This window comes from Penicillium hordei (genome assembly GCF_028827395.1).
Source record: "Penicillium hordei strain IBT 12815 chromosome Unknown utg000002l_segment0_segment0, whole genome shotgun sequence".
Lineage (NCBI taxonomy): Eukaryota > Fungi > Ascomycota > Eurotiomycetes > Eurotiales > Aspergillaceae > Penicillium > Penicillium hordei.
In genome coordinates, this window is record NW_026623143.1 from 4,705,098 (window position 1) to 4,725,995 (window position 20,898).

Sequence of the window (20,898 nt, forward strand, 5' to 3'; positions counted from 1 at the left end):
TTTTCAACATATATGACATGACGCTTTCAGTGCGTTTGCAAAATCATCATTGAGTTTCTCCCGAAAAAGACTTAAGGCAAGTCATCAATTTGAACCAGTCAGTCAAGTCAAGCATTGCTTGCACTTAACTGATCTTTCCAGGTCCCCAAATCCCTACATGTCTCAGTGACTTGACGCAAATCATTGAGAGCCTTGTAGACGGCCTCTTTGTTCTCATCTGAGGGTGTCCTTCCACACTCAACGAAAAAGATATACTGCCACGACTTCTTCAGACTCGGCCTTGTGTTAATGCTCGTGAGATTCAAGCCATGAGCCTTGAAGATCAACAGCGCATCTGCCAATGCACCGGGAGATGAATGATCAATCGTGAAAGTAATCAAGGTCTTGTGCGTAGTTTCAAGGGCAGACTCGGCTTCCAACGTAGGCGGGTTCGGCTGCTTGAATGTGAGCTGGGCAGTTCGCTCATCGAGCACATTCCTGAATATCAGGAAACGAGTAGTATTGTCTGCTCTGTCCTCAATGTTTTCCACGAGCACGTCCGTCCCGTGTTGTTCTGCCGCGAAGCGATTGGCAATGGCAGCGCCTCGCTCTGTTGTCTCCTTGGAGACAATCTCCGCCGCCTTGGATGTGGATGCGACATCCTGTCTCTCGACGCCCTTGAAGTATTTCGTCAAGAAGGTTTCGCACTGGCCCCACGCCTGCGGGTGTGTGTATAGCTTGGTTATTGAGCCGTCGTAGTCTGCCCAACCACCGGGATATGTGCCCTTGCGCACCATTAGGCAATGGTGCACTGTCAGGTAATATTCCCCGCACACTTTCACGTCTTTATATAGACCATCTCGGTCTGCCAAGAGGTCTAATGTCTGCATCACGGAGCCATTGGTCGAGTTCTCACACGGAATCACGGCGTAGTCTGCTTCTTTGTTTTGGAGCGCGGCGAAGGCATCTGGGAATGAGACTTGAGGCTGTAATTCGGCGGATAGTTTGGAAAAGGACTCTGCAGCAGCCTAGAACAGGGATCAATAATCAAGCTAAGTTATATTTGCAAGGTTGTGGGGTAAAGTTTGTACCTGATGCGAAAAGGACCCCAGCGGTCCTAGGAAGGCGACTCTCAAAGGTGCCATTGTGAAGTATGGAGTGGTATTTTTGTTCTTCCCCGTGTCGATTGGGCTGAACCTATTTAAATCAAATCAAATCTTTGGACTGGTCATTTCATCGACAGGCGAGATCGGGTCTCCGAGCGGTGTGGGCTGCATTCCGATGTTGGGGCAGTTCCGATATAGGCAATGAGCGACAAACAAACAAATCAAACGGCGGAGTCTATGGCTCCAAGTGAAGCTTGCGATTTAATAACCGTCCAATTCAGTGTCTTTGCTCATGAAGACAAATTCACTCCGGCCCCTGATCTCTTTGCGAGGCGGGCGTCATGCATGTCGGGCTTACTCCTCGCTCTCCGAGCGCTTGCGTCATGAACTGACCACAAGGAAGCTCCCATTGACTTACGATTACCTACACCCCCAACCCTCGCATCTTCTGAACCTCACACTCCGTGATATTCTTCCACAATCCCAGAACTCCGCCGATTATGCGACTTTACCGTCATTACAGAACCCGTCCCCGCTCCCGATCGGTCACCATTTAATCTACTTCCCGCCGCAGGTGACCTTGTCGCAACTACTCCCGGACTGCACAGATACGTTACACACGCCGGGCGAACCATTTAATCGACGCCTTTGGGCAGGTGGAAATTTAAGATTCCCCGTGCGCAGTCCGCCTCTGGATGGCAGTCGCGCAGTATGCATAGAATCCATCCGCAACGTGACAGTGAAGGGTCGCGAGGGTGACGAGAAAGTGATTGTTACCATCGAGCGACGCATTGGCAATGTTACCGAACAAGAAACGGCCGATGAGACCTGGGACCGGATATGGAAAGGTAACGAAGAGAACGCGGGCGAAGCGTCAGTCATTGAGAACCGGGACCTCATTTTCATGCGTCTAAAAACCAGCGCCCAAATCGAGGCTGATAAGGCGCAGTTCGGAAAGCCCGGTAGGACTGTGAAACGTGAGCATATATTTTCCACTATTGAGTATAATATCAAATGTGCTAATTATTCTGGCGTAACAAAGCTCCCTCCGACGCGACGTTCCGCCATGCCATCATACCTACTAAAGCGCTGCTATTCCGATTCTCGGCGCTGACTTTCAATGCCCATTCCATTCACCTTGACAAGGGCTATACTCAGAACCAAGAGGGATATCCAGATCTTTTGGTGCATGGTCCGTTGACGCTCACGCTTCTGTTGAGTGTGCTTCAGCAACAGCTGAGTAAATTGAATCTCTGCATCAGTGACATTGAATATAAGAATATAGTGCCTCTTTTTGTTGAACAGGAACTGGTGATTTGTGGCAAGCCTAAAAATGATACTGGTGCTTGGGATGTGTGGATTGAAGGTCCAGATGGAGGGTTGGCTGTTCGGGGTACTGCGCGGACGAGGTCGAAATAATACGTTAAATGATGGGGACTGCGATACGACAATACCATATTCTTACAGAGTGTAGGTAAAAAGGCAAAATGAGTGTAATTTGTATAGACAAAGTTGGCTACTAAACCAAACTCCAATGTACATATAGCCGTGGGTATGATAATTGATGTTGAATAGTAGTACAATGAGGACTATACAGTATGTGTTAGAATGGATATTCTTCTCATAAAATTGATACTGGGAGGTATCAGGAAATAATTGCAAAGCTGTCTAATCTCTTCATGGAATGGAAGGTCATGTGTGTGGACTTCTCTCCTACCCTTGTTGCTACAAAAACCCTCCATACATTTGTAATGGAATTAGAAAGAAGTATAATGACGCTGCATTCCATTGAATGAAAGCAGCCTAAATTGAGATGTTTTCCTGCGATATATAATGCAAGTTGTATGCAGAAACTGGTGATGCAGACGTCGAACTGCATTGACAGCGCTAATATTGATTTCGCAGGAATTCAAGATTCTTGGCAAGCCAGAATGTATGCTGAGACTTTAGTAGTCGTAATCGAAATAACCCTGGAGCTACCTAGGCAAGGCTATTCCAAGATGCATGTAGTTAAACCAACCGGTAAAGATTATAGATGTGGCGTGGAGTAACCCCGCTATTAACTATTAATACTTAGTTAACTAGCTAGGATATTACTATTATATACCTCGCTTCGTGTACCCCGTACCATACCAAACACCAAGCTAAGCAGAATGTACGATTTTTTCTAATCAAATGTAAGTCTTTTTACTATACAAAGCAGAACTAATAGAGTGGGCAAAATATATGGCATAAAAAAAAGAGGCAGAACCGCAGCAAAATTCTAGGTGATTAGGAAGTAGGACCTGAAATTTCAGGTAGCGGGGGTATATCAATTCCCTATATATAACATGTATAAGAGAGAGAGACAGTATTGGAAATTATTGGAATCCACAACTAGCCCCTAGCACTTCCCCGGTAACATAGTCGACTGATCACCCAGCAAAATGTCTCACTGTTGGCAACCTCCTCGGTACTGGCCAGTCTCCGCATGGGGATATGAGGGAGCAAATGCCCGTCAATTATTTCCTGTGTGAAGCACTTCCTGAAAGCGGGGTATCCGTGATCCCAGGAGCAAGGCAGTTGGCTCGCACTCATTCCGATGCGCAATCCTTGAACCATGTTCAAGTCAGACCTGGCGCAGCGTGCTTGCTGGCAATGTAGGCAGCTATACTGGCAAATCTATGAGCCTAGACAGTTGATCCCACAACTATACAGGCTGTCACTATGGACACTCCGGCTCCGTTGCCGGGTGTATCAATAGGTAAGGAATTACCGGAGGCAGTAGGAGTAGTGGCAAGAATCTCTTCCTCGGTTTGGTATGAAGTTCCGACCCCGTTGATGTTAACCGCTATGATCGTATCAAACGTCTCATCGGAGTTGATGATTGATGCCGTTTGAGGCGAGATTCCTGCAGAATTTATCAGTCCGTGAATGACGGGAGACTTGCTAAGGATTGACCTGAAGGTCTCCCGCACCGTCTTCTGAGAAATGATATCTGTCCTCGGATAGAAGCGTAGTCGGTTTGTTTGGTCAGAAGAGGGAGGGGCTTCTGCATCTAATAATTCAGTTGCTGCGTCCATAACATGTACACTAATAGAGAGATCGAGGAATTTCTTGACAATTCCAAATCCAATTCAGAGACCCCGCTGGCTACTATAAATGACTGCGAAAAGTAGTAGTTGATAGCACTATTTGATTGATATTTCAAAGTGGAAAGAGATCCATGAAGTGGCTTGATGAGCATCGGATATGGCCCGAGTACCTTTCATGGCCAGTTAGATCTATACACACATCTAACTTCTCCAGAGATAAAGAAGTTATGATCTCGATAGTGCGATTGGACCTGTGGACTATGATGTATGCCTTGCTTATTTATTGCATACCAGTGTGAGGCTCAATGTTATGCTAAATCAAGATCCTCCGGTGCAGACCTCGTGTAGATCGGTGTAGATCACCTGCATCATCTATCAAGTTTACTCGGCCTGCCAACATTTGTACATGTTACGACGGGCCTAGTATAGACCCCTGGCAAAGATCAAAGGCCAAAAAATATCCTTCCATTTTTGTTACGGGGACAAAGTGATCAAAAGAAGAGCCAGAGTTTAGATACGTATCACATTTCGAAACAAAAGTTCAAACCGAAAGAAATTCTCCCAAACGCTGGCTTATCCTACTGAAATTCCAAGTAATCTAAAACCGCGTTCAACTCTGCACATTCCCCTAACTCTTGCCCCAATTCTGCTACAATCGCCCTTGCGGCCTTCATATAGATGGAGATTTGCTGCTTGCAATACCGACCACTCCCAGTGGATTCCATATACTTGCGGGCGAAGAGCTTGATGTCGTTGTCCGTGGTGCGTTGTTTGAGAATATGTAGTAGTTGCATATTTCCACTGTCGGATCGAATGCTGTGGATGATAGGGAATGAAAATTTGCCTTCCGTAATATCCTCGCAGAAGCCCTTGTTATCGGTGTAGGCTTCCGACCAGAGATTAAGATAGTCATCTTTGATCTGGAAGATGATTCCCAATAGATGAACGATGGGAACAAGGTCACTGAAAAAGTACGATATCATTTGTTAGCCACAAAAATAAATGGAAGGCAATCGGAAAAAAACGTACTTCTCTCTCTCACTCTCCAGTTGCAACAATCGAATAGCGAGACGGAAAAGGCCTCCGGTCTTATTCGACACCATCTCTAAATACTGCTCTTCGGTAGGGCAATTGAGTGAGTCCCGCCAGAACAGGTCCATCCCTTGGCCCCGATGCAGATTGAGAAGTTCTTCGGTGAAAATCTCAAGTGGTTTGGGACCTTTGAGGGCATAGAGTCGCTGCTGGGCCAAGAAATAGGCGTAGTTGGCCGAATTGATAGTTTGAGCAACCCCAAAGATCCGATGAGCGACAGGACGGCCTCGTCGCAAGAGAGACATATCTTGGATGTCATCAATTCTGTAGACCATTAGCAGATAATTAGGAATGGAAGGCGGAGGATAGACGAAACATACAATAAAGATGCAGTGTGCAAGAGCTCAACTACCGAGGTAATTACTTTGAGGCTCTCCTCGGGAACTCGCAGCCATTGATTAAAGCTACTTAGAAGTTTGTTTCGGAAGTTTTTCCCGGAACACGCCAGGAGATAGTCGATGGGAGCAGCAATGATCTGGTCAAGAGGATGGGTAATAGGTTAGTTTCGGTGACTATCACAGAACTCCTGGTTTTCTTTAACACACGCTTTCATTGTCCCCCGCGGGATGATTGATCATAGCAATCTCGGGTGGCACCTTGATCGTAGCAAAATCGGGCGACATATCAATGGGTGAAACTTCCCCCACGGTTGAGTCTAAAGTGTTCTTAGATAACTGTTTCTCGTTTAGGGCCGGGGGACTCGACGTCGGGGTCCAATTGTCTTTGTGTGGATCTTGCAAGACTGTAAACATGTTTAGTTCAAACAAAGCCATTGCTCGAGGTGGTAAGGCTGCTTCCATGATATATAAATAGGGGTTTGAGACAATAATCCAAGGGAACAGAGTTGTTTTAGATAAGTTAGAACAGGTGTAGGTGTTTCTAGTCAGGTAAACCACAATTCCTAATCCTATTTTTTGGGAGGAGGGTTCTTTCTCAAAAAAACAAAAAACAAAACAAGAAAAAAGAAATACTAATAAACCAGCGATAAAAATATTGATCATCATCAGGAAAGACGCCATCCAAGCGCGACCCAGTTGCCCGAGCTGATCGTGATAGCCGTACGGAGTCGACGGAGCAACTACATACGGAGTACTCCGTATGTACAATGTACTTACATACATGCCATAAGTGCGTGGAGATATATGATGCAGCCACATTTCTTCACTTATCGATGGAAGGAGACATGGTCTTCATAAAACTTAATCAGATAGTACTCTGGTTAAAAGTGTAAGTGTAATTAACGTGAAGATTGACATTAATACGTTGGTGAACAACATTGAAGTGTTTTGAGATGAACGTCTTCATATTCCTTAGCCAAATATTAATCTAGCTCCTAAAAGAGTAACTTATTTACAAACAAAGTGGCTGATTATAGAATTTCTACTCTTGTTGTAGACTTGATTTTACGAAGAAGTGATTCTGCACCAGTCAGGAAAACAGAACGAATAAAACAGAAACGATTTGCATCCCAGTTGAACATTCCTTTTTGAAATATCCGATGTGACTGCATATATTTCTGTCTAGACCTCATGATGCAGGTGGACCGATTCTAGATACATAGATGCATGCGTGGTCACTATTGCATTATCACCTCAAACCCTTCATTGTGATAGTTTTGCATATGACTGATTAAATCTCAATTCCCTCAATTTTCCGGAGGACAGTCGGTGATGAAAGCAATGCGAAGAACGGTACCTAGATAGAGCGCCCCTTTCCACACGTAAACTGACTAGTGTCGACATTGGAATGAGATTTCTCGATGCCATAGATTTGTATATCTAGATACCTACATTTTCTTTTTTTAAATTTGGCCACGGGCAACTGGACCTGGTCCAAGGAACTCATGCACCAAAAAGGAAATGGAGGGTATTTCCTGGCACCAGGTCTGCTATCTAGCGGGCGAACTTATGCTTGGAGCCTACCTATCATCCAATGTCATGATGCATCTTCTCTCATAACGACCGCTACTTTATTCCCCGAATGCATCCGCAAAGCTCAAGCACAACTAGACGAAGTGGTCGGTACGGACCAACTCCCGTCGATGGCGGATGAAAGTTAACTGCCATACGTTGTCGCATTCGCATTCATCAATAAAACGTTTCGCTGGCGTCCTGTGGCCCCCATTGGGATGCTTCACTCCGTCTTCAAAGATGACGAGTATATGGGCTACCGTATCCCAAAGAATTCTATCATCATCACCAATCCCCATTGAGTGGAGCGCGATGGGGAAGTTCACAGGGATCCAGAAGCCTTCCATCCTGAACGCTAGATCGGAGCTAAGGTAAGCAAGTAATTTAAAGGCCGATGGTGTTCAGGAAACGCAGATTCGATGAAACGGAGTTCATTGAGGAAAGAGAAATTAGGGTTATGAGATCTGAGACTAGAAACAAAGTTGATGCCTGAACCCTTAGGTCATAGCTCACACTTTAGGCAGGGACCATCTGTCACAAGTTATTCAGGTTTACATACTATGGAAACATGTAACTATTGACCCTTTATTAAAACTGGAAACAGGTAATTGCTAGCAATGTGAGCTGTCGAAACAAATGGAACGTGGATGGACCCATAACATAATACATTATGTAATCAACGGACCTCGGAGAAACTCTCCCGAAGCTAGCTTTGCACACCTTTTTTTTCCTTCCACCTGTCCTTCTCTTTCTTTCAACCTCACAGTAATTTGGCTATTCTGTGAGCGGCTGTAATGATCTAAGTCGTGATCAATTAACCATTTTGCATCTTATTCTTGCTCAAGATGGATGTCTTCTGGGCGGCTCCCCCGGTCATTAGGTATGCACGTCCCTATTTGCCGAGCCTCAAGCTCTCATTACTGACTTGTTATTCAGGACCCTGACAGCCTTGACTCTGGTTCAATCCGCTTTGATGTATAGCGGCTTACTGAGCTTCTATTGGGCGCCATTTATGCCGAGCATGATATTCTCATGGCCGCCGCAGATCTACCGGCTGGTCACACCATTTCTACTAACCGGACCGCAATTTTCTTTCGTCTTTGATCTCTACCTCAGTATGATGCCTCGGTATCACATTGGCCTAGCCTGATAATAGTGCTAATGTACCGATAGTGTACCGCTATGGCAGTGCTGCAGAAAAGAGCATGGCCCCTGGAGAGTTCTTCATTTATCTCCTATTCGTAGCTTTCAACATCATGGTAAGTGACTCAATAGAGTCTGCTTTTTTTTTTTTTTTTTTTTCTGCATTCGCGTTCATATCCAATCCCTCGCTATAACTGCCCGCCCAGCTTCGAAATCTAGCTGAATTCGGTTCCTGAAGGCGAGGGAGAGCACCCCTGCATCTGTGCAACACCACCATAATTCGCAAAATTCAGGTGTTGTGCAGGTGTGGGCATGGTGGGATTTCTTTCGAGCTCACTGGCGTGATTTAATATCGCGTCAGTATCGGAGGTGCCCTACATTTCTATATACATCATCTATTCTTTTCCAATACCATCCACATCCTATTTTACTCGTCATCCTGGTAGTCAAACACTTCTCTTCCAATTTGCTAACATTCCTAAGCTCACTGCAGGTGGTTATCTGGGAGCGCCTTTCCTTTTGTCCCGTAAGCTTGCCGTACTTGATTCCATTCCCACGCAGACACTAACTTGAAATCAGCCTTGACCATGGCTTTCGTCTACACGTTCTCCCAGACGAACCGAGGAACGAAGACGAGATTCTGGGTTGTCGACATCCCGGTGGTATTCCTGCCATATGCAATGCTTCTCGTCGGCATGGTGATGAACGGGTGGTATAGCACGCTGATAGATATCACGGGAATTGTCGCTGCTCATACATATGATTTCCTCACACGCATCTATCCGACTTTCGGTGGTGGAAGAAATTTCATCACTGTCCCCGGCTTCGTGGAGAGATACTTTACCCACCATGACCCCAACAGCGGATACCGAGGATATGGAACGGCGAGCCGCGCACCACGGCCAGCTGAGCAACCCTCGTCGGCGTCAACGTCAGGATCATCCTGGGGCAGCTGGACCTCTTCGGGTTCTTGGAACGGCAGAGGCGCTGGCCGGAGACTCGGTTAGATCAAGAGCCATACAGGCTCTAATTATGCTGTCACCCTGCATGGGAGATAATTTGCCTGTAACAGACGCTCCGGCGTTCATTATGCCTATATGGACTTCTGACAGATAGTGATAATAGTGATAATTGACAAGAACACGGTTTTGGGCATGTATCTGTCCACAAATACAGATTTCTTGAACCCCAGTAGTTAATTGTCTTTGAATATCTTTTATTGGATCAATTAGATTGATTTCTCCAATAATCTATAATGTTAGCAGAAAGTCTTAAAAAATTGGAAGTCCTTGGAACCGGAGGCGTAAAAAGTCGAGAACTCCAAGTCACGTGGAGCCTTCTCCAGGCGCTAAACCACTTCGGGCGCTGGAGCTGCCGCACTCGCAAAATTTCCTTCGACAAATTTTCGGGGTTTTCACCGCGCATCCTTCAACGACAACCAACAAAATGGCAGTCGTCAAGACCTCGGAGATGGACTACGCCATCAAGCCTGAAGCGTCCGTTCCTTCCGTTGATACATCGGATTGGCCGCTTCTGCTTAAGAACTATGAGAAGCGTACGCTTGTCCTCAAAACTCCACGCTTGACCAGCCGACATTGACTTTTTCTGTAGTGCTCGTTCGGACCGGTCACTTCACCCCTATCCCTGCTGGCTCTTCTCCCCTGAGCCGTGACTTGAAGTCATACATCAGCTCCGGTGTCATCAACCTTGACAAGCCCTCCAACCCTTCCAGTCATGAAGTCGTGGCTTGGATGAAGCGGATCCTGAGGTAAATCAAAATCCATAAAATCCCCTCAATGGTTTCGCATCCTTGCTAAACATCATACCCTCTGTAGATCCGAGAAGACTGGTCACAGTGGTACCCTTGATCCTAAGGTTACCGGTTGTTTGATTGTCTGCATTGACCGTGCCACCCGCCTGGTCAAGTCCCAGCAGGGTGCCGGTAAGGAGTATGTCTGTGTGATCCGTCTCCACGACAAGATCCCCGGTGGCGAGGCCCAGTTCGTCCGCGCTCTGGAGACCCTGACCGGTGCGCTCTTCCAGCGTCCCCCTCTGATCTCTGCCGTCAAGCGCCAGCTCCGTATCCGTACCATCCACGAGAGCAAGAACTACGAGTTCGACAATGAGCGCCACCTCGGTGTCTTCTGGGTCAGCTGTGAGGCTGGTACCTACATCCGTACCCTCTGTGTTCACCTGGGTCTCCTCCTCGGTGTCGGTGCCCACATGCAGGAACTTCGCCGTGTTCGCTCTGGAGCCATGGGTGAAGGTCCTGGTATGGTTACTCTGCACGATGTTATGGACGCCCAGTGGGTCTACGACAACAACCGCGATGAGTCTTACCTCCGCAAGGTCATCAGCCCTCTGGAGTCTCTCCTCACTGGTTACAAGCGTATTGTCGTCAAGGACAGCGCTGTCAACGCCGTCTGCTACGGTGCCAAGCTCATGATTCCTGGTCTTCTCCGCTACGGTATGTGAACATCTTCCCTGAGTTTTTATTTCTGGGCCATTACTGACTTTTTTCTTCAGAGGCCGGTATTGAGTGCCACGAGGAGGTTGTCCTCATGACCACCAAGGGTGAGGCTATTGCCATTGGTATCGCTCAGATGTCCACTGTCGAGCTCACCACCTGCGACCACGGCGTTGTTGCCAAGGTCAAGCGTTGCATCATGGAGCGTGACCTCTACCCCCGCCGCTGGGGCTTGGGACCTACTGCCCTTGAGAAGAAGAAGATGAAGTCCGCCGGAACTCTCGATGTAAGTGGCTGAACTTGAGCTGCCTTTGCTTTCCTACAACTTACTGACTTTCCTCTCAGAAATTCGGCCGTACCAACGATGCTACACCCGCTCAGTGGAAGAACGAGTACAAGGACTTCAACCTTCCCATCACCGGAACCTCCGCTGTTGCCCCCGCCACTGAGACTAAGACCGAGACCGAGACCCCCAAGGCGGACTCCCCCGAGCCCGTGAAGGAGGAGGTCGAAGACAAGAAGCGCAAGCGCGACGGCGAGACAGCCGAGGAGAAGGCCGAGCGCAAGAAGAAGAAGAAGGAGAAGAAGGAGAAGAAGGAGCGCCGGAAGTCCAAGCAGGATGATAGCGATGACAGCGACTAGATGCACTCCAGGAAGGCCGTCAGGTCCCTTTCCTGTACCATATTTTGCTATTTCCGGAGTCTTGGGTCAAAAGGGAAATTTGTTCTATTCCAGAGTTTCATATTGAAGGCTGCCTATCTGTTGAATCTACCATTCTTTTAAATCTGAGTAACGATAGCAAGTGAACTACGTATATGTAGCGCTTTGCTTTGTCCACAATGTTCTTTTTTCGGTTCATATCCCAGGGTGTTAGCTAAATGCAGCTATATAGACAAAATACGACTTTCTTGTCTTTATGAGGGCGCTTAGGCTCAGCCTCATTGATCAGGCCAGGGCAGTCATATGCATCACGAGACATTTGGTCCTGCTCCCACCGCCCATACCTTGCCAGATCCACCCCTGCGATCTGCAAATCCTTCAGCCAGAACACTAGGGCGGTCTCAAGTCGCCGCTCAGCTCGTTTTACTTCCCGCCTCGACCGCGGCACCGCCAATCCACAATCCATTAGCTCCGAAAACAGTGGTGTTGTTGCTTCTTTCCAGGGCCGATTCCCCTGTCGAACGAGATCTCTCGCGTGTATCCCCCCGAACAGCCACCCGGCAAGCTTCCTCCAATATTCAAACACCGTGCCCATCCGTTGCCTGACGGGATCAGCCGAATTAGGACCCCCAGGGACATGCTGGAGGTAAACCTTTGCAAACTCGTGCAGCGAAATCGGCTCCGTGTAATTCGCATCGAACGATCTCCGCGTCTACTACGTTTCCACATACAAGAATATCCAGAAGAACATTCGGGTTGACGTACCGCCAGATAATCGTCGTAAATCTGGTCTCTAGTGGTACTATGTGGGATTCCGCAGTGACCAAGTCAAAAAGACCGGGAACGCTCCATATAAATCGATGCAGGGTGCTTTTATCATAGTAGCTGTCTCGTGGGAGGAAGAAGGTCGCTGCTGCATCGAATAGGCCGTCTGTTGATTCTATAAGGCGGTAGGCGTTTAGGACGTCGCTGGCTTGGGCGATGTTTCGACAGAGGTAGTACAGAGGACTGTTTCTGTCGGTATTTGTTTCGTGGATGCTGTGGCCTGAGCGGATAAGGTATGTGATTGTCTCGAGGTTACCTTGGAAAGCGGCGTACTATTTTACCACTTGAGTTTCCGCATAATATTGCGGGGGGTTATCTACTTAGGTGTGTCCTTACGTGTAGTAGAGTCCAACCACATGGGTCGCGGTCGACAATGAGGCCTTGCGGTCGTTGAACAGTGGGATTATGGCTGAAAGGTCGCCGTCCAAGGCAGTTCCAAAGACGCCCGCGCCGTGGGGCCTGACTAACCACTGTCGAGAGGTATATGTCTACCCATTGCTGGCTCGTTTTGCGCGTATGTTCCAGACTGATCGGAAAAGCCACGCTGGTAGCTGAATCCGTACGCAGTAGACTTGGATACGTTAGCCTTCAAGACCATCCTTCATTTCATCGGGGGGATGATAAAGCTGGCAGACCTTCATCAGCTGAAGACAAAGTTCTAGTGGACCTGGACGAGTAGCTTCTAACTATGGAATATGTCCAAAGGAGATGCAGAGACCCCTTACTACCATTGATGCCGCTGATGTTGTTTGCATACTTTTTCTTGGATGTCGAGTTTTGCATAGACGGCCGTGTATGAGGCCCAGCACTTAGGGATCCTATCTGATTCACAATTAACGACGGCTGCTGCCTCGCTAAGGCTCCCAGCCAGTCTAATTAGTAACAGAGGCATTTTGGAAGCAACATACATTGCATACGTCTGCTGAGAGATCCCAAGAAGCCGCATTGCATCCCTTATCTCATCCTGGAGCTGGAGAACCACCTCCTTCCCAGTAACAGATAACAGCCTACACCCTCGTCCTATTCCTGCTGAATCTCCCTTTATCCTCGACGCGCTGTTTCAACTCGTCCACCAGTGCATCAACCCTATCTTTTGCGCTCTTACAATACTGCAGGCTTAACCCCATCGCACTGTCATTTTTGAGCAGTTGCTGGTCACGATTAAGCTCGATTTCCATCTCACTCAGTATGGGCATTGTTCAGCCCATGGACTTCATGCAAATGACGTCGAAGGTCACGCTCGTTGTCGAAAGCTTTGCCACACCCGCATACTGGCTTCGTTGAAGGACACTGGAGCCCACACATATGCCTTCGGTGTGTTGGCTAAATTTGCCACTTTTCAACCAATAACCTAATCAGTCTTCTGCGGGAAGATCCGTATCCCACAAGCAAAGGATTCGGTAGACGGGGCGGATCACCTGTTGTGATATATGATAACTTCAGCGCTGGTTTTCCCATGACTGGGAAGCGTGACTTGATAAAATAAGCTTGAGTATTACTGTTATCCTCAAGACGAACAAATAATGAACTCGGTACAAAAACTCCAGGACTGTTATGCTTGGCGTGATGAACCTAAATCTCTGCCCCAGTTGCCCATCGAACAGCAGCTTCAACCATACGTTGGACTAGCTTTACCTCCTCAAGGTCCCGTGGCGCATATACCATGATCTATGAGATCCCTTCTCATTAGCACCCATTTTAGTAATGAGGATTATGCTAACTGTGAAAGGAACTGACCCACCCCGGGGGCACCGACGATGGATCCGCAAATCGACGGCCCCAGCCCGCTTCCACAACGGCGCGAGCATCGGCCGGAGAAAGGAGCATATGAAGCGAATTGTCAGTGGGACGTACGTGGGCAATTTCGAAGCCGACTTTCTGCGCTTCGGTATTGCAGGCTGGAGATTCCGGACGTGCATAGATGGTATCCGCGGTCTCGCCTTCGGCATTGGACAAACTAAGTCTGAGTGTATGCGGGTATTTAGATTGTAAATGTTTCATCATGCCGAAAAGGACCTTGTGGCCGTGTTAGGGTAGTTGAATTGCCTGATTGGATTGCCTTTTATCGACATACCTCTCGAGCCCGCGGCTGAATGGGCTCTGGAAACTGCCGCTGTGGCAGTGTGCTTGAAAGTATGGTCAGGGATATATAATTATACGTTACGGTTTCATTCCCTACCTAGATTTGAGGGGTGGATGCCCGCCTGGTCTTATCGTCAGAGACCTGAGGTACTGAGGCCCAGTCCGGGGCAATGCAGAAGCATCTCGCAAGTCCTCGCCGCAGAGGTAGTTCAAAGCCGCTACGAGACGAAATTTATTCATTTTGAGCCAACCGCTGATTGTGGGTGCTGTTCGACCGGTTCCTATAATCGAAGTTAGCCCAGGGCCGACCCTTATTGAGCCCTCCCTCACCAGAGTCCACCCAGTTTCGATAATCATAGACTGCGCACATAGCTGTTGTCATAAGTATTGCCCCACAGGTCAATGTACTTATATTATTCTGAAGGGTTGAAAAGACTTCAATCCGTTTTGTGTTTGTAAATAGGCGTTGATCGAAGATACTAGCCATTGTGGTTATGTTGTACAATTGCGTAGAGCTGAGGCAACCCAGATGAATATCGGCCACCCTTTATGGCTCATTAAGAAATAGGCAGGTAGAATTCATGAAAAGAGCACTAACTGGGGGGCGCATGTAATGTATGCTTTACTTCGGTGTGACGTCACCAAGTCCGTAATAGTTTGTAGCAAAATGGCCGTTTACAGAATATTTTTCATGTCAATGAAGCCGGACGTACCAAAACAAAATAGAACCAATACCATCTGAAGATAGCCCAGTACTCGTTGTACAGTTGACAGAACCTTTACACTGCGCTTGTTTGCTTCATAAACAACGCAATGTCCGTAAACAAAACGTTAGACCAAGCCAAGAAGGGTACTAAAAAGTATGGTCAAGGTTTCGGTCATGACGCTTTTTGGATGCATTCTCTCTTTCTAAGCTTTACCTTTATCTCGGGAGCAACTGGGTGATAATTGTTGTGTAATTCCAGTGCTTGCGTAAGATTTTCACATATCCCCAAAACAGCATTCCAGTTGAATTTCTTCGTAGGGCAGCAAAGGCCTGCTCGAAATTTTCATATCTAACCTATGTCAGAGCCAGTGGATCCTACTATCACCCGCAAGCTATCGCAACTTGACCTAACAGTCCTATTCCGAGCTTCATGCGACCATTTATATCATATATGGGTCAAGACTTTTTATACGGCCAGAACTCTGTATATAGCCCCGGACTATTAGCGAAATACAGCAAGTAGTGGTACTTTCTAGCCGATGTCACCGTAAATTGATCGCTGTGGGAAGTGGTCACTCGCTATCTGATCTCACCTGCACCTCGAGCTAGATGATCAACCTTGAAGACTTCAATAGCCTAGCTTCTTACGAGACTAGGTAGGCCAATACCTATTCTAGAAGTAATACAGGACCTAGAGAACTTATAAAGCTAGGTATATATAAGAGAGGAAACTATATAATATATTCTACTACCTAGTAGTAGCGCGGCTATAGATAATCTTAATTAAATATTCTAAGCGATATTAAGTAGTAGTATATAATACCAATTTTTATTACTAAATTAGTATATATTTTGTATATATATAGTACTCGAGTTCAAGTAATATCTATTCTTAAATTAAATACGCGTTCAAGTCCTAGAATACGTATTTTTTAGAATCCCCCGGATGGATAAGGGCCAGGGTTACTTTCGGATTTAATGCAATGCATTGCGACCTTACGAGGTTGAAAGAGGAAAAAAGAAAAACACGTGGATGATAAACAACACAGGTCACTTCTAGTATAAATCTTGAAATAGGGCCTAATCAACCAGATCTAACATATGTAGTCCTACTTAAGGCTTTACGGAGACGTATAGTTTACCTAGATATGTGAAAAGAAACGGCGCCCATTTTCTAGCCGAAGCACGATAAATCTAAGGTCGCCTAAATTAGAGGGCAGAAGCAATATACTATTTTCCTCCTTACAGGCAACTCTTCTACCATATGAAATGTAGCACTATCCAGAGTAACCATGCAATATTCTGACTTTCCCTATTTGATTTACAGAAACCCCTTGTCAGGTTACGACAATTATGAATACACAATGCTTCATCGAGCCATAGTGGTGGCCGAAATAGAGTTTGTGGGGCTAGCCGCTCAAATCTGTGGCCGTTCAGGCTTCACTGTACCCTTCACCTTTGCGGTCTCCGTCTCACCCTCGCCCTTCTCACTCTTGCCGGGTTCGTTGGCATATGGGTTCACGGTATCAGCATTAGAGAGACCCTGCTGCTTGAATGACATACTTGTGGGACCTTTTGCAGAACCCATAGCTCGAGGCTATCCGAAAGTTAGAGAACTATTCGCCGGAGACCGTACAATGTCAAATGCTGGGAGTGTGTATCAAAGTTGAAATGGTCCGGATTAAGGCACAAGGTAAACAACGAACCTCATCATGAACAGAATTATTCGGGTCCGAATCTTGTCCCTTAACTGTCGGCTCGTCACCCTGGTTGCCCTCCGCATTTTGTGTATACTCTTGATTGGCTCCACGATGCTTGCCAACGGCGTTGTTACTAGAATTCTTCGTACCGCCCCTCTGCCATAGGTAGAATGATAGGGGAGCACCCAAGACAATAGATGCTAGTAACCTAATAAACAATATTGGTGTTTATAAGTCGTCCGTTGACAGGAAATCTAGGAAATGGGAGGGGGACTCACCATCGAGGGCTACTACCTTTTTGCCCACTCGGTCCAGTGGTGGTGAAAGATCTCTGAATAGCATTTGGCTGAGGCGAACAGATTCTAACCCGGGAAGATCGTGAAATCGCTGTGCGCAGAAATGGTTGATAAATGAAACCCATGATTCAAATTCGTAAAAATTGGAAGAATGTGCAGCGACGAAACTACTACCAGTGAATAGAAAATGTAAAAGAGCATTAAGTCTAATAAGCTAGAGTTAAATATAAGCCATAAAAATCTATTGGGCTTCGTTACATCATCCTGACTCCCCAGCTTGTTTTTTTTTCCAGCTTTTTATAAAGGGCAACAAATGTCATATGTCCGCTTTTAGCATGAGCCAACAAACTCGTTATGAAACCAGGTTTATTGATGACGCATCTTCCATAGATTGTAGAAACAGCTAGACAAAAGGGATCCCTCTAAGCCTGCAACCGGCATCTTTAGGAACCGAGAATTACTTCCCAAGTTGCATAATCTATGCAGTCTCCTCCAGGTCAACGTCTGAGCTTGTTTGTAATGTTTCAAATCTAATTGATATGTTACTACGGTGACAGCCTGTGGTTGACGTGCATAGATTGAACTCGCAATATCATAACCAATATAAATCGAGTAAACTCGCCCTAAAAATTACGAGACTCTTTATTCACTTCCAAAATACCAAACTCAATCCTCCCGAGCTTTCATTTCAAGAGCCTCAACTGCATTCCTCAAGTCAAAAACCTTCTGCCCGAACCTTTTTTCAACGTCCCCCATCATAGTATCGGAGATACTGCCCGCATCAAAGTTCGTCCTAACGATTGGACCCGGCAGTCCCGCCTCCGTTGCACCATCTCCCCCACTCATCTCAGTGCCTTTCTCGCCTGTCGTGTAAAGCTCATAAACAGTAACAAGCTGATCCAACGCATCACGCAAAGACTCCCGGTCAGACGCAGCAAAGATTGCTTGCTTACCGGTGGAATTAGACGCGGTTTCAAACAGATCTTTGGCTATTACGTAAAGCTCTTCTAGTTCTTCGATTAAGTTATCTGCTGTCGGTGTTTTGAGCGGGGTTGAGTGGGAGTATGCGCGGAGTTGAAGTTGGCGTTGAGCGGCTTTAGCCGTTTTTTGAATGTAATTTATCTTCAACGCGCTTGGTTGAAATGGTAAACCGCTGCCGTTACGGCTAATATTCGATGCAATGCTGTGCGCGATCCGTGGAGTTGCCAAATTGCGAGACCGTTTTATAGGGAGGTATTGGAGACCGTGTCGGAAAGGGGGGCCAATGCGGAGCGAGGATGCCATTTCTTTGTGTGTCGTGACAATTGAGAAAGCACTGGCGAAGGGTGTGGGATGCAGATTAGGTTATTCTCTTGTTTCTCGTAATGTACTTTGTTCAGCAAGTTGGCAGAGGAAATCTCCGGTGCAGCCACCTTCGAGCCGATGACGTATATTTCACGTGCTGATTAAGGGAGTGTACATCTTTAAATAACTAGTTAACTAAACCGTATTTCATAAGCGAGTGACGCACCTAGTATAAATTAAAGCGAGAATTTATACAGATTTCAGCTCTATGAAGCCGAGTCCAGAAGATTAATTCGGGGATATCAAACTAGCGTGCTACCTCGCGAATAGCGCTACTATACATATCGGTATTCCGATCTAATCCTTGATCTAGGATACGCGTTAGTTAATAAACCCTAGTAGGATTTGTTAGATTATGCTCGGTAGCGAACCGTTATCGGAGGTTACGAAGTAAGTTATATAGTCTTATAATCTATTCCGAATAGCTATTACTTCTACGTTTAATTCCTTCTATTAAGTATAGGCTACGTTATTACTAGCCTATTCTATGTACAGTATCTTTAGTATATCGAACTACTGATCTTTATATCTTTTTATTCTACTTCTTTATTTAAGATAACCTTCTTTAGTACTATAGGCGGCGCTAGTTTCTCTTCCTTTCTGGGATTATATAGCTCCTATAAATTGAATTATATAGCAATTAATTCGATATTAGCTAATTATATACCCTATATCGTTATATCCTTTAGTATAACGCGAGAGGATATACCCGCGGAGAGGTTTTTAGTTATATTAGTACATATTCCTTATCCTTTGTAGATAGATTTCGATTCTTGATTTTAGGGGTTAGTTTAGGGGTTACTTCGGTGACGGTTTAATAGAACGATTCCGGGCTTATAACTGATAGAAAGCTAGGAACTATATGAACAATATATAGTATAAATGACCAATATTAATAACTCTAACTAAAATGACAAAACCCGCTATTTTAACAATCTATGCGGACCTCGATAACTAACTATAATATACACTTTTGTATGATGTGCCTGGTACCCCATGTCAATGATTTTCCCTGGTATAAATACCTGGTTTCTACCGTGTATTCGGACTTGGTATTCGACAATGATCCTTATACTTATGTACATTACAGTCATCAACGGAAAGCCACATATCATTCTGTCACTATGTGTTGCGAGAACTTGTTTTCCCTTATGATATGGTTATGATGCCGTGGGTCACAACACCTCCGAATAAATGGTCAAATGATGCCACCATAGGGACCTTAAGCAAATACGATAGGGCATCTGTCCTAGTTTCCAAGTCGAGATTGGTCGTATGCCAAGAAAAAATGTCAACCGGGCGGCTAAGGTGGCTTCAAGACCTTAGGTTACCGTCTGGACCCGGGGAAGCGTTCTAGAGTATATGTTTTTGGCTGTAAGCGAGGATGAGCAAGATATATTGAGTCACTTTGACATTAGTTCAATACCTATCTTGTTGATTATGTTGACGGCAATAGACGGTGAGAACTAAAGGTGATTAATACTGAGTGCTACCAGCGGCATTCCGCGACTTTGTGGCTATGGTTGCCAAATAGCTGAAGACCTTTGCGAACAAGTCTGCGGGTCTCTTTAATAGCATGAACGCTTCTACGGGTCAAGTTTTACTCCATATAAACTGACTTAAAATGTTGTTTACGTATCCAAAGAACATGAATATCTACGAATACAAAAGAGCACACTCTATCGAAACTTTAATGCTGCGATTAGAAGATATTCAGCGGTTTTTGTAATTATGGGAGAGCAAGGCAATTCGGTTCAGTGTCCCGTACAACTATAAAACTTAATAGACATACAATAATCACAAATCACTTAAACTTCGGGGAGATCATTTTCGTCTGGCCCCTCGTTACTTGTTCGCCCCAGGCTTTGCATGACGGAGACGGTCTCCTTTCAAAATATTGGACTTATAGATCGCTTAGTTTTCGTCCTCCTCTAGAGCCTGTTAGTCGTCTGCCTAATTACTGTAGAATTGGCAACGTAAAGAAGCATGGACATACCAAGTTGCTGATCAGAATTGGAATAAGGAGGTTGCATTCTTCATGAATGAATATCAATTCAGAAGAACCTTTGAGGTTGACCAGCTATAGTAAGGGGGTATCAATGCCAGGTTGCTGATCTCATGTCTAGTTCAAGACCGACCAGAACTTTGCGTAGTGGCACATCCACGTCACTATGACTTGGTTACAGATTGTTCTGGTAAAAGGTTTAGAACCTTTAGAACGGATTCGAGATCATTGACATTTGGCGGGATGTGGCGTCAACTAAGATCTGCCAACTCGCGCCATTCGTTATGTCAATTTACTAATTGACAAATCTAAGGCTGGTTAGTACATAATCGCAGGCCAAGTAGCTCGGTTTGAATCATTCTGTCTCTTTGTAACCGGTATTTCAATATTACTAGAGCAATGTTCCCCGGTACTAATGACCCGTCATCATGATGCTTATCAATAACCTCTCATTTGACTGGTGCATCTGCTTGAGCCGCCATGTGATCTGTAAAATTTTCACCACGACA

At 45.9% G+C, this 20,898-nt stretch overlaps 9 protein-coding genes across 9 annotated transcripts; 3 read left to right on the forward strand and 6 right to left on the reverse strand.

Annotated features, from left to right (window-relative positions):
• Positions 1–107: 107 nt before the first annotated feature.
• Positions 108–1,124, reverse strand: N7537_005107 (prephenate dehydratase PHA2; the record flags this gene model as incomplete). Its single annotated transcript, XM_056896164.1, has 2 exons — positions 108–1,007; positions 1,071–1,124. 2 exons carry the CDS (start codon positions 1,122–1,124, stop codon positions 108–110), a joined length of 954 nt encoding a protein of 317 aa, XP_056755912.1.
• A 253-nt stretch (positions 1,125–1,377) lies between these two features.
• N7537_005108 (uncharacterized protein) lies at positions 1,378–2,504 on the forward strand (the record flags this gene model as incomplete). Its single annotated transcript, XM_056896165.1, has 2 exons — positions 1,378–2,062; positions 2,128–2,504. The coding sequence occupies 2 exons, from the start codon at positions 1,378–1,380 to the stop codon at positions 2,502–2,504; spliced, it is 1,062 nt and encodes a 353-aa protein (XP_056755913.1).
• Positions 2,505–3,754: 1,250 nt separating this feature from the next.
• N7537_005109 (Short-chain dehydrogenase/reductase SDR) lies at positions 3,755–4,147 on the reverse strand (the record flags this gene model as incomplete). Its single annotated transcript, XM_056896166.1, has 1 exon — positions 3,755–4,147. The coding sequence occupies one exon, from the start codon at positions 4,145–4,147 to the stop codon at positions 3,755–3,757; it is 393 nt and encodes a 130-aa protein (XP_056755914.1).
• A 590-nt stretch (positions 4,148–4,737) lies between these two features.
• N7537_005110 (FPP/GGPP synthase family protein) lies at positions 4,738–6,051 on the reverse strand (the record flags this gene model as incomplete). Its single annotated transcript, XM_056896167.1, has 4 exons — positions 4,738–5,122; positions 5,189–5,515; positions 5,572–5,726; positions 5,797–6,051. 4 exons carry the CDS (start codon positions 6,049–6,051, stop codon positions 4,738–4,740), a joined length of 1,122 nt encoding a protein of 373 aa, XP_056755915.1.
• Positions 6,052–8,006: 1,955 nt separating this feature from the next.
• N7537_005111 (uncharacterized protein) lies at positions 8,007–9,311 on the forward strand (the record flags this gene model as incomplete). The annotated part of the gene is made up of 5 exons (XM_056896168.1): positions 8,007–8,041; positions 8,098–8,276; positions 8,335–8,420; positions 8,788–8,830; positions 8,884–9,311. 5 exons carry the CDS (start codon positions 8,007–8,009, stop codon positions 9,309–9,311), a joined length of 771 nt encoding a protein of 256 aa, XP_056755916.1.
• A 439-nt stretch (positions 9,312–9,750) lies between these two features.
• cbf5 (pseudouridine synthase CBF5) lies at positions 9,751–11,413 on the forward strand (the record flags this gene model as incomplete). Its single annotated transcript, XM_056896169.1, has 5 exons — positions 9,751–9,859; positions 9,916–10,072; positions 10,140–10,771; positions 10,831–11,057; positions 11,117–11,413. 5 exons carry the CDS (start codon positions 9,751–9,753, stop codon positions 11,411–11,413), a joined length of 1,422 nt encoding a protein of 473 aa, XP_056755917.1.
• A 2,415-nt stretch (positions 11,414–13,828) lies between these two features.
• Positions 13,829–14,825, reverse strand: N7537_005113 (uncharacterized protein; the record flags this gene model as incomplete). Its single annotated transcript, XM_056896170.1, has 6 exons — positions 13,829–13,924; positions 13,994–14,272; positions 14,331–14,382; positions 14,436–14,619; positions 14,669–14,698; positions 14,747–14,825. 6 exons carry the CDS (start codon positions 14,823–14,825, stop codon positions 13,829–13,831), a joined length of 720 nt encoding a protein of 239 aa, XP_056755918.1.
• A 1,636-nt stretch (positions 14,826–16,461) lies between these two features.
• On the reverse strand, positions 16,462–17,086 carry N7537_005114 (uncharacterized protein; the record flags this gene model as incomplete). The annotated part of the gene is made up of 3 exons (XM_056896171.1): positions 16,462–16,641; positions 16,751–16,944; positions 17,023–17,086. The coding sequence occupies 3 exons, from the start codon at positions 17,084–17,086 to the stop codon at positions 16,462–16,464; spliced, it is 438 nt and encodes a 145-aa protein (XP_056755919.1).
• Positions 17,087–17,706: 620 nt separating this feature from the next.
• On the reverse strand, positions 17,707–18,324 carry N7537_005115 (uncharacterized protein; the record flags this gene model as incomplete). Its single annotated transcript, XM_056896172.1, has 1 exon — positions 17,707–18,324. One exon carries the CDS (start codon positions 18,322–18,324, stop codon positions 17,707–17,709), a length of 618 nt encoding a protein of 205 aa, XP_056755920.1.
• Positions 18,325–20,898: the final 2,574 nt, after the last annotated feature.